The 12,084-nt window shown below is 37.7% G+C and overlaps 1 protein-coding gene across 1 annotated transcript; it reads right to left on the minus strand.

Annotated features, from left to right (window-relative positions):
- Positions 1–977: 977 nt before the first annotated feature.
- LOC141592178 (putative catabolite repression protein creC) lies at positions 978–11,841 on the minus strand. The gene is made up of 11 exons (XM_074412766.1): positions 11,275–11,841; positions 8,757–9,065; positions 8,566–8,674; positions 8,393–8,486; positions 7,139–7,226; positions 6,939–7,022; positions 4,060–4,156; positions 3,859–3,946; positions 3,153–3,258; positions 2,912–3,004; positions 978–1,643 (listed from the first exon to the last, which is right to left on the minus strand). Exons 1-11 carry the CDS (start codon positions 11,482–11,484, stop codon positions 1,290–1,292), a joined length of 1,632 nt encoding a protein of 543 aa, XP_074268867.1. The 5' UTR covers positions 11,485–11,841; the 3' UTR covers positions 978–1,289.
- Between the last annotated feature and the right edge of the window lie 243 nt (positions 11,842–12,084).

Below are 12,084 nucleotides of genomic sequence, written 5' to 3' on the forward strand. Positions count from 1 at the left end.
CGAGTTATACGTGGCGTGATATTTTGGGAGTGAGATGGGTGTTGGATAAGGGGTTGCGACGAAGGATTAGAGACGGTATGGGGACGTATATATGGCGCGATGCTTGGATACCGGGTAATCAGACGGGTCGTGTTGTGTCTAAAGTGTTTTGGGGATGGTCAGATGGCACGGGTTTCGGAGCTCCTAGCTAGTGGTGAGTCGGTGTAATTGGGATGAATAGAAACTCAGCCTATTTTTGCTGCCTTTTGAGAGGGATCGGGTGCGGAATATCCACAATAGTAGGTCTCGAAGCGAAGACTCGTGGTATTGGAGTATGGAACGAGATGGCCAGTATAGTGTTAAATCAGCTTATGGGCTTCTAGAAGGCGACGAGCAAGGGATATCAGAACCATCTAGCTGGGAGCGGTGTAAATGGATTTGGAATAATTTGTGTAAGGTGCAAGTGTGGCCTCAGGTCAAACTCTTCTTCTGGCAACTGTGCAGCGATGCGTTAGCAACTAAGGTAACCAAGTCGGTAGTGATGATGTTATGTGTTCGTTGTGTCAGTGTCGTGTCGAGTCTTCCATCCACTTGTTCCGTGATTGTTGGGTGGCAGAAGGTGTTTCGGATGGGTTGGGCTTGATGATGAAGGAGGTTGCGGGTGTGGTGAGGCCTCGGGAATGGTTGGAGGGGTGTTGACAAGAGATGGACAAGCGGGATTATGGCGTGATGATGGTACTTTTTGAGTCAATCGGTCAAACCGGCCTCTCGTAAGAGGATTTTGGGACCGACATCATACAGTTTAGTCGCCAGTTTAAATTAGATGATATTTGTACACTGAACGGAGCAACCATATCATGATAAATATAAGCACTGAATTAATGTTCTCACTGGATAAATTATTTGAACATGATACTAAAGTTCCCATATCATCAATGATACTGTGTACTGTGTACTTAAATCTTCAGAGAAATTATTTGAACATTATACCAGTCGTCCCATGTCAACAATGATACTATGTACTCGAAGCTTCTTATTAGTAATTTAGTATACACTAGTGTTATCTGAGCTAGTTACAAAACAGGCTTGCAATGTCACATTTACAGCTTCATCTATGCCACATCCTCACAACACCGTTGATGGCACGACCAACTGTTCAAATTACTCAACCACAAGTTACTAAACTGAAAAACACAGTGCATAATAATTTGGCACACATACAAGCCTTGTTAAAGGCCAGTTGCACTTTAAAACTGACTCCATGTTTTCATTGCTCACAACAAATTTTCGCAATCATGGATGACTTAATCTCAAGCAGTATTCAAAATTGATTCGGAATTGCTGGTTTGGTTCTCGACGCTTGCAGGTCTTACCCAGACTTTGATGAGACCATCCCGGCAAGCAGTAAGTACAGAATCTTGGGTAAATATGACCCCTGAGAGAGGTTCAGTGTGGGCACGATGAGTCACCACAGGATTGAGCTTCGGGACGTCTCTCGTGCTGGGAGAGGGCTGTAGTGTTCCCAAAGGACATGCGTCCCAATGAGATGATTGGCTCGTAGTACTGTACGTTGGGGATCCGCCGCGAGGGGATCCACCAGGAGCTCGACGAAGGGGTACCACGATCTCGCTCATTTCCAAGTCCCATAGGAGAAGTTGTGTGTCCTGTTCCAAAGAAGAGTTGAGTAATCATAACCAGCAAATCTAGTCAAGAGTTTACTTTCAGTGGAGTCGCCAGAGTGTACCATGGATGGACAAAATAATAAATATATGAATGCAGTTACAATTACACACCAGAAAAAAAAGGGAGCAAGTAACTTAGTTTATCATTTTGTAAACTCTACTGCACCGAGTTGTTTCTCAATTCTAGAGGATTTAAGCTTAGTTGAGCTACGCAGGAATATTCTACTACCACAACTCCCAAGTAGATTTTCGAAAGCAGAAGGAGCATTTGTTTATTAAGTAAGTTTTACCAATATATCTAAATTACTTGACTTCATATTTCAAAATTCGAAACTCACCACAAAACAAAATTATAACCTTGATTTTGAACAAGCTGATCCCAGCAATTAGAAAGAAGTTAGAGCTTATTAAATTCGGGTAGCAAAAGCACACTGCGGCCACTTTGTAACAGTTTTACAGGTAGTCACAACTGTATTTTTAGACGAATAAGATGCATTTCTTGCGTAAGGGTCTGAGATCAAGCCACGATGCCCCGATGGTTCATAACGGAATTAATATTGATACCAAAACACTAACGATAAGACCACGATGAAACAAAGACATACATACGTTCATAGTAGCAGCATATAGATAAAGAAGTGTAAAAACACCAAAACCCTTACTATCTATTTTGTGACATTGTCGATGTTATTTTGCCAGCTAAAAAAGAGAGCCAGACCCATACAAATCTTAGAGTGAGGACTGCCTCATTATAATTTAATGATAGTTTATTGTAGCAAATGAATATATCTATACACCATTAGTTTATTGTAGCAAATGAATATATCTATACACCATTTCCATCCCCTTAAGCGCAAGAAATGAGGTAGAGGATCTGAAGAGAAACTAGTGAGCAACCGTGCCAACTTTCAGAGTTTCAGACTGATTGCTTTTCAGGAAAAAGTAAAAAAATGTGCTTGAACATCCATAAACTAGCACGTAGCTAATCGTAACTAGCATTTGGACTCAAATGAGCCGGACTATCAACTGTGCTATCATACCTAGGTACAATTTTTATTTTTGTGTAAAGGGAATCACATGACAGTTTTGATGTTGAAGGGTGTTAAACCCATTATCAGCTATGCTTTGCGAGCAATCATACAAATGTTGTGGTAAAAAGTTTTGGAAAGAAGATTAAAAAGTTCACACTACACACCAAATTGACAAATTTTATAAACTGATGTCTAACAAATATAAATCATTTCTCTCACCTGACCAACGGAACCAAAGCGATACACAACATTTTCTCCAGTGTCATCAGAATTAGGAGGTGACCAGTATGGATCAAATGCTACACCACTAACCTGACAAGCATGCAATCCAAATAGGCAACTTTTTAATATTATAATAAAGACAATCAGAATCACAGAACAAATTAGGAAGATGGTAACAATTTGTAACCACACAAGTACCACATGATTAACTTGTTAATAAAACAGATATAGAACTTACCCAAGAATTATGCCCCTCTCCCCAGGCTACAACTTTCCGGTCGTCCATACTCCAAACTTGAACCAGATCATCTTCGCCGCCAGTCAATATATATTTGCCATCCCCGCTGTTAACCAGTTGCATTATAGTTAACTAATTGTTTTTAAAGACTCGAAAATTGGCTAGCATGCTGGATTTGGTGAATGGAGTATTTTTTTCCTCTCCTCATTTCATAATATAACACTATAAGGCATTTTCACATTTCCAAATACTCGTATCTCTCTTCAATATTTCTCAAAATAAATGAGTAAGCATTGTAAATGTATACTCTACAGAGCATTTTTCATCACAATTCTAAAAACATAGATGGGATAATTTTTCTCAAAGTAGTTGTTTACTTATCTCGTAAGACTAAAGGTCAAACTTTTACCAAGAACAACTGAAACTACATATATATTGAAATAGAGGGACTATTATCGTTGCACTATGACAGTTTGTCCCGAAGACATCCCAATAGTCTTTCCCACCTTTTCAGAGCCAAGAGCAAGGGGCCAATGCAGAATTGGAGATGTAATTCATCTTTCTTTAAAATCAAAGGGGGTGAAAGTGAGCCCTCGCGAACTACACCTCTCACAAGAAATGGTTCTATGTAAACAAAAGAAGTGCAACAGCAAAACTGAAGTATCAGACTGCTTCAAGGATAGCTAGAAAGGAGCTAACTGATTACCTCCACGCACAACAAAGCAGTGCCCCATAATAACTTTTTCCACCACATATAAGTTGTTCTCTCTTGTAGTCGTAAACTCGCAGGTATCCTGTACAGACATAAATCAAATTGACTAAGCAATGAAATGAATAGATGACAGTAGTCATAAAACAGCAAACTTCCACTAAATTTTATTCAACAAGAAGATATATAAGAAAATACCATCTCTTCCAACAGTTGCCATGCTAGCACCATCATTGGAAAATGCAATGCAATTGATTGACCCTTGACATATGTGCCATCTAGCTGTCGGATTACTCTGGTCATGAATTTGAGATGTATGAGACAGACAAAGGAAAAAAATACTACACAAACTCCTTTCATCCGGTTTATATTGCCATCATTTAACTTCGGAAGTAAAACGATGTCAACTTTGAACATGAGTTACTTTGATAGTTTACTTAGCCACCGCGTCGTATATCGGACAAGACTCGTGGTAGACACAACACGACACGACACAGGACACGTGTCCGACACACCAAAATTAGACCCGAAACTGACACCCAACAATCCTCATAATAAATTTCAATGTTGTCAAATAAAAGCAAGCAAGAGAAAGAGAAAAAAAATACGGTGTAATAGAAAGCGAGACATGGGGGAGGCAAGCACCCAGTTGAACAAAGCGAAAACTAAATTTCCCTCTTGTTTCTTTTGGTGCAGAGCATCACTAGTTTAAATATTTTACGCAATGTGTCGTGTCCTAGTCTAATAACTGGTCTAGACGCTTCTTTGACTGTATTCACATGTTGCTTAATTTTAAAACGGAGAGTTTGACACTCGACACCGTGTCGCACCTGACACTTGGTGGGCGAGTCTGAGTAACACAGCTTTAGAAGATAGTTTTGAACAATGTACAATAGATGCAACTTTCTAAAAATAATAATATGAAATATATCTTCTGATAAATTGAAGATGCCAAATTCACAATGTATCTCTATGCATATTTTAAGAAATTAATGGTCAAAGTTGGTATCGGTTGACTACCAAAGTCAAATGGCAACAATAAATTGGAATGGAGGTTGTAGTAAATAGTACTAGGATCATCAACAAGAGAACTTTACAAACGACCAAATATATCACATTACAGGCTACCAAATACAAGAAACAAGTAACTTCATGTGCAATCCATATATGAAGAATTTGTTAAAAAATTTAAGAATTGAGTAAGTTTGTTATATACAGTATCCGTCTCGATGTTATGGCTTCTCGCGTGGTCATATTCTATACACGGTTGGTGTATGCAAATAAATGGCTAGCAACCATGACAAACATGGAAAAAAAATAAAAAGAGAAAACCAACTCCTTCCTAAGTAGTGTTCGTACAATACCAAGATTCCTGGTTAGTTTACTGTCCCACAACTTAAGAGATGACTTACTCTTATTTACCCAAACATGGGGGATATCAATCACGGTTATCGGATTCGCTCAGGTACACTAGGAATAGCGAATCATTATTTATCAGGTCGCTTACCGAAAAGACATATATCACACATTATATAAGAGTGAATAGTGAATCGGTAAGGGCGTATTCATAGCGAATCGGGTAACCATATTATCAATCCGATTTCATTCTCCAAACTCAAGGATTTTGGACTCTGGTAGAAATTAATAATACACTGGGGCTCAATGAAAATGAAATGTTTGGGGAGTTTATCTAAAAGTGAAAGTTGAGGTATGAAGAAGAAAAGGGAGGAAAAAAATAAAGAGAAAAAGGAAAGACTGACAGCAGCAAAAATAAAGAAAACGTGCTAGATTTTGAGGACAAGGGTTGAACTAGTGGCTCATTGGCTCCCACCTTAGATAGAGAAGGCATGAGTATTAATTCCATAGCACCTAGAGGAGGGAATCGGTTACCATCTCCCTCCCTAGTGGAACTTCAGACCTTGGTGTTAAATATTGATCATGCCACCAAAACACGACCAAGTTATCAAAAGTTCAAAAATTACTCTGACCACACTTTGAGGCGATATTGACTGTGCAAATGTAAAATAATGACCGAGATCAAGTACCGACAACCATTTAAGAGATCGATTCTCAGACCGAAACCGCTAAGAATATAAATAAACAAAAAGGGATGTGATCGCTGGAATACTCCATGGTCTATTGTACACTTCCTGAGATGTAAAGACTCCATTCAATTAAAACAGATGAAGTTTACAAGATGATAAGACTCTTCCAGATTTACCTCCCTCTTTCCATCTCCTATTTTAAACTCAAAATGTGACCAAAAAAGCACAGCACCACCTCCAGTATTATTGTCACACATGACTTTTTTGACAGAAAGCTACTTTTGGTAGTGGTTGATGAACTTTGGTAAATAAAATAGGTAGTGTTCGACGAAAAATAAAAACTTTAGTTAGTTCTTCGCAAAATGAGTAAATGCTAAGTAGTGTTTGACCAAAAAAAAAAAAAAAAAAAAAAAAAAAAAAAAAGAACGCAACTAGAAAACTTTTTATATTCAGATAAGCAATCATCACACCATATAATACTCCTGTGTCTCCCTCCCATTTTTTAGAAAAACACCATTTCCCATATTTTGGTCATTCACTGGTTTGCACCGTTTCACCGTCATCAACTAAAAGGAGTATCCCTGGAACTCCATCTTCGCCCGGTGCCGCCAACTTTCTTCAGATGCGTCAGAGTATACTCGCTGCCACAACGCCTGCCACGTTTACGGCGATGTTGTTGGAAATGATCGAGGGTGCCGAGAACATCAGTAATTGATTCATATCCCCCGCCACCGCAGATTGTTTATGAGGAATTGAGGATCCAGCTATGATAGGGGAGTCAAGTGGTGGCTGGGGTATATGAGGTGTGTCAGTTAGCTGTGGTTCATGTTGAGACTCCGGCTACAGAGGCGGCCGAAAGGATATGGCTGTGGGTGGGGCTGGTGGGGGTTGAAGGCAGGAGAAGTAAAGGAGGTGCGGCAGGTGAGGGGTGCTTTACTTGTAAGGGAAAAACAGTCAAGACACGTCTACAACTTGCTTTCCTAAATATTTGTGCCATAAAATAAGTTAACCGCAGAGAATGGGAGGGAGTACCCTATTTGTCCGAGTATGGGATACACAAAACTGAGATTGATCCTTTGCAGGAGGGAATGTAGAGTCAGCAACGCCGTCTTTGCTCTGGAGTGCACATCATATAATAAAAGAGAAAGTAGATCAGTTCAACTACCAATTGCTAAATGTACCATACAGTGATAATTAAAGGGCAGCATTTCTAGTAAGAAAGTGGCCAATACCTTCTCATATACATACATATTTCCATCAGCATGAGCAACGACAAAGGTGCCATCACCCTTTGGCACCCATGCAAGACTGGTACAACGACTGCAAAGCAAGCAATAAGTTTTAACAGTATCATAAGCCACTACCACCGGCACCCCTAAAGTCCAAGTGAAATAAAGATGAGCTTATATTTGACGTAATGGTTTAGATGTTAAAGTCACTGAAATCCCAAACACTTAATCACTCTTCATGCATAATTCAAAACACCATAGAATTGTAAAATAAATAGCTACAAAACCAATTGCAATGAAGCAATGGAATAAATATTCTAACTACAATAAAAAAAATATTGGAAACTGCAGCACATAAGACATACCATACTAGTACATTATGTTTTTCTAGTTCCTACAAAAGGGTAAAACCGTAAAACGCCTCTAAATCCCTTTTACTATTATCTTTTACTAAATGGTACTCTTCAAGCGAAACTAAACTATTAAAACAATATCACTTTGGTGTCTCAAAGGCTTTTGCTTATGTTGAGTTAAATTTGGCATCGGATGTACGCAAGCCTTTGTCAAAAACACAATGAACTTAAATTTAGATGAACCAGCATGAAAATTGTCAAAAATTGCACTGAGGCTTCCTACGCCAACCACTTTCCTTTTCCAAATATTCAATTCATAACGGCATATGCTACGAATTACAGGGATAATAATACGAAAGACAAAGGAGGTATAAATTATAAAGGTTATCAGCCAGCTTTGAATCACTCCTTAAAAGATAAAGGAGCTTTAGCATGGCTATTCAGTTCAATGAATAGTCTTTTTTTATTTCCTTTATTTTTATTTTTTTGTTTTTGAAATGTTTGGGTTTCACACTGCATAGCTTGACTATGGCAACTTTCATTTGGAAGCTTGAACAAGCATCTGCACTAAATGGTTACTCAAATGAGGAAACGATTTTCTAAAGGGATCCAAACTATATTTAAAAGTCAATAAAGGAACTGAACGTAAAAATTCCTTCACCAACTCAATAGGAAAACTCCAAACAGGATATCACAAACAAAGATACATAACTAGGCTCATCAATTTCTATGTTGATAAGCATGGATGAAAGTGCGCTGTCAGACATTAGATGCAACAAGATTTTGTTCAGATACATAGATGACAGACTATACCTCGAAGATCATTCTTTTAATGTTTGAACAAGTCGAAAATCACTCTAAAACCACACACCGCAAGCTATAATCAGATAAATATAAATAATACCTGTTGTTTACGATACCATCTTTATTGTAATGGTGCAAGCCAACAAGCTTTTTGCCCGTATCTTGTAGCTGCTGCCTCAGCGACACTGAGTATACTACAGAATAAACGCGGGCCAAGAATGATATATTGCTTTCATAAAGTTGCAACAAACAGATGCAAAGAAAAGTAATTACCATCCCCTGAATTCAATCCAATAAGTAAATCATGGCCATCTTTGGCATCAGGATCAAATGCATGGCAAATAGGGTTTGAGTTGCTAAAAAGTATTGATTTAATGGGATCCTGTAGGCAGAAGAGGACAAGTAAGCAAAATTACAACCTAAAGCACGACTCAATTAAGATAGATGCAGGAAGCATAAAATACCTTATCCTGAGAATTCAAATCACTTATGAAAAGTGTATCCCCAACATTGAATATCAAATACGTTCCTTTGCCATCAAAATTAAGATTACCATTTGTATTACTTGTACTTGAAGCACTAAGAGATCCATTTCTAGCAGTACCACTGGCATATTTACTACTTCCATTTCCTCCGACAAAGCTAAGTGTCCTACCATTGCTGGTACCTAATATTCTGGCAGCTGCTGATCTCACTCCACTGGCAACACCTGCACCTGAAGTTGATGTTTGTGTGCTTTGAGTAGGCTTGTCTTTAAGATGAGCAAAGGTCACCTGACAGAAAACATTTCAGATATTCTCCCTGCCGTATTCTGAAAGGGATGGGGAATATTGTTCTCAAAGTTCTGAATGCAATTTTTCCAGGAACCCAAGAACTGGCAGAGTCAAGCGGGGGAACATTTCTCCTCCAAAAGCAAAAGAAAACAAAGAACTACGTTTCAAGCAGAAAGTACACTGCCACGACTCTAATAATGCATCATTTAACTAGTGTTGTCGAAATAAAATACTTGGTGGCATAAAGTAACAAACACTTAATTCCTAGCTCTCTTGATGGATAGAAAAGTGGCATCTATCACAGATAAAGTTTCACCAAGAGGCCTGTAAAATCTCACAAAGTCCAAGAAAAAAAAAAGGTTTTTGATAACTGCTACCACGTATAATTCAGATTTTACCAACTGCTACCAAATTAATATTTCTTTAAAAACTGCTACCAATATTGTTGGTTTGGATTAAAACCAACTACCACATGACCACGAACCTCCTATTTGCGCATGAGAAGACAAAAATACCCCTATTTTACACTCCCCTCACTCATACCATCCAATTACTCAAACATATCCCCTCTTTAACCTAATTTTTTAACTTCAATCATCATTTAAACCTAAACCTAAATTACTTCCCAATTAAATTGGGGATCCTGAAAATCATCTCAATCTTTTAAACTTCTTCCCTAAATTGAATCCCATATTAGGGTTTACATTTAATCTAAATCCCCAATGAGTTCCAATCCAGGGTATGTTTTTACTTCTTCCCCAAATTCCTCCATTTCTGCAGTTGCTACAAGGCCTACAACCATTAAAGAGGGGATATGTTTGGGTACAACAATTGCTACAACAATTAAAAAACAAACCCAGGAAAAAGGAGAATGAATAACCCTAATTTGAAAACATACTATGGTTAAATCAAATAGAGGAACTAAAAAAAAAAAAAAGAATAATTACCTAAACTTGAAAATAAAAGATGAAATAAGTAATGAGAATGAGAATAATGGAGTAGATCAAGAGAGTGAGAATGGGAATTTAATTTGATGAACTTGAAAATTAATGGAGTTATTGAAGAATGTATTAGAAGAACACATTAGGGATGGGGTAAAGGGCAATAAAGGAAATAAAAATGCACTTTAAGATGACAATTTGAAATGGATGGCTGAGATCTTTTTTTGCTGTCTATCCTGATGTGGTAGTTATTTTTAATCCGAACCAGCAATATTGGTAGCAGTTTTTAAAGAAATATTACTTTGGTAGTAGTTGGTAAAATCTAAATTATATGTGGTAGGAGTTATCAAAAAACCCAAAAAAAAAAAAATATAGAAATCTATGACATGACCCTCAATACAAGTTTCACAAGGCTCAAACCAAAGTATAAATTCTAAGACCATCAATACAAGTTTCACACTTATTTTTGCGTATCCCACTAAACATAAGGAGTACGAAATTTGATTATTCATCAAAATCCTGTTCACTTGTTTTAATCAGGGCAACAGAGCTGACCAACAGCCTCCAGGCTCTAATTCAAGCCTTGACCCATTAAACTGCTGCTGTCACTTCATATTCTCCCCCCTCCCCCCAACATGCCAGATTCTCATCGCATTTTCAGTCAAGGGTCATCCTCTATATATTAGCAAATGGTCACTCCACTAATGTAAACCTATTAGCATTACGTACCAAATGTACAACTAACAACAGAACCAAAATCTGCAGTTCCAACTTAGTTATACATAGCCACCAACGGCAATTATGCAGGTGTGTTTCATAATATACAGTATCAGAAAACTCATTCCATTACCCAAATTTCCTATACTAGAGTTTCACTAAATCAATTAACTAAACTACTCAGCCAAATGTATAATTCACCAGCTAACGGCCCCAAAAATCCAAATTTTACAACATAATTGTCATACAAAAAGCTCGTTTTTTTCCTCCTACAGTATCATATGCTAGTGGTGGATCTAAGGGGAGGCTAGGAAGGGCATTCGGCCATTCGCCTACCGAACAACGGCCAATTTAATACTTTCAGTTAAAATTTTCGATTTTTCTGCTTTACCTTATTTCATCAGTAATCCCCCACCCCCTAACCCCACAGAAAACTTCCGTCCTAAAACGATAAATACAAGGGAGGATAATAACTAAAAATTCCCAAATCCTAATACAGTAAACAATCGGGAAAAATGCGTAACCTTGAAAAGGGCAGAAAAAGTAATAACCTGAGAAACAGTTTTGCCATGAGAGAAATGAAGAAGACCAGAAGGATGAGTTTTTTCATAGTGAAGCTTATAACGACCTTCAGGGGTTTTAAAGTACGTCTTCAATGCACTTGACGACAACGATTGATTATTTGCTGCTGTTGTTGTGGTTGCATTTGACGACGACGACGACGACGACGACATCATTCCATTGTTGACGGTGTTCATCATCTTCAATCAAGGTTACGATCATCTCATTTCAATACCCAATTTTAATTAGGGTTTTAATCTTGCAATTTCAGAAAGGATGAGAAGGGTTCTAATTCTGAAAATAATTATTATCCAATGAAAAAGGGGGGAATTTAGTGGGTGATTGAGGAAATTGAAGAAGGGTGAAGCTTGTGTTGAACTAGTGATTTATTCAGAGTTGTGAGTTGACGAACGACTTTAATTGGGATTGATTCACTTGTGTTCTTAATATAAAACCCGGAATCAAGCCAAGCTCAGTAGAGTAGGAGTTGGGACATTTGGTTCACTTATGATTCCTATTTCCAAATTGATTCGGATTCTAAAGTTTGAATGTATCCTAATTCCTAAACCTCAATTCATCTAATTTCGACTTAAATTCGACATCAACTTTTTCATCTAATTTCGAGTCTTTTAAATTGACATCAACTTTTTCGGTGAGCTTTAAAAGTTTTTTCAAAATATATTCAATAAATGGAGAAGGATCATTTTGATAATAGAACTTTTGTTGAACCAAATGCAAACAAAAGGTGTATTAAAGTAATTAGATGGTGAGAAACCCTTTTACGCCAAACAACTAAAACT

Source organism: Silene latifolia, chromosome 7, assembly GCF_048544455.1.
Source record: "Silene latifolia isolate original U9 population chromosome 7, ASM4854445v1, whole genome shotgun sequence".
NCBI classification, from domain to species: domain Eukaryota; kingdom Viridiplantae; phylum Streptophyta; class Magnoliopsida; order Caryophyllales; family Caryophyllaceae; genus Silene; species Silene latifolia.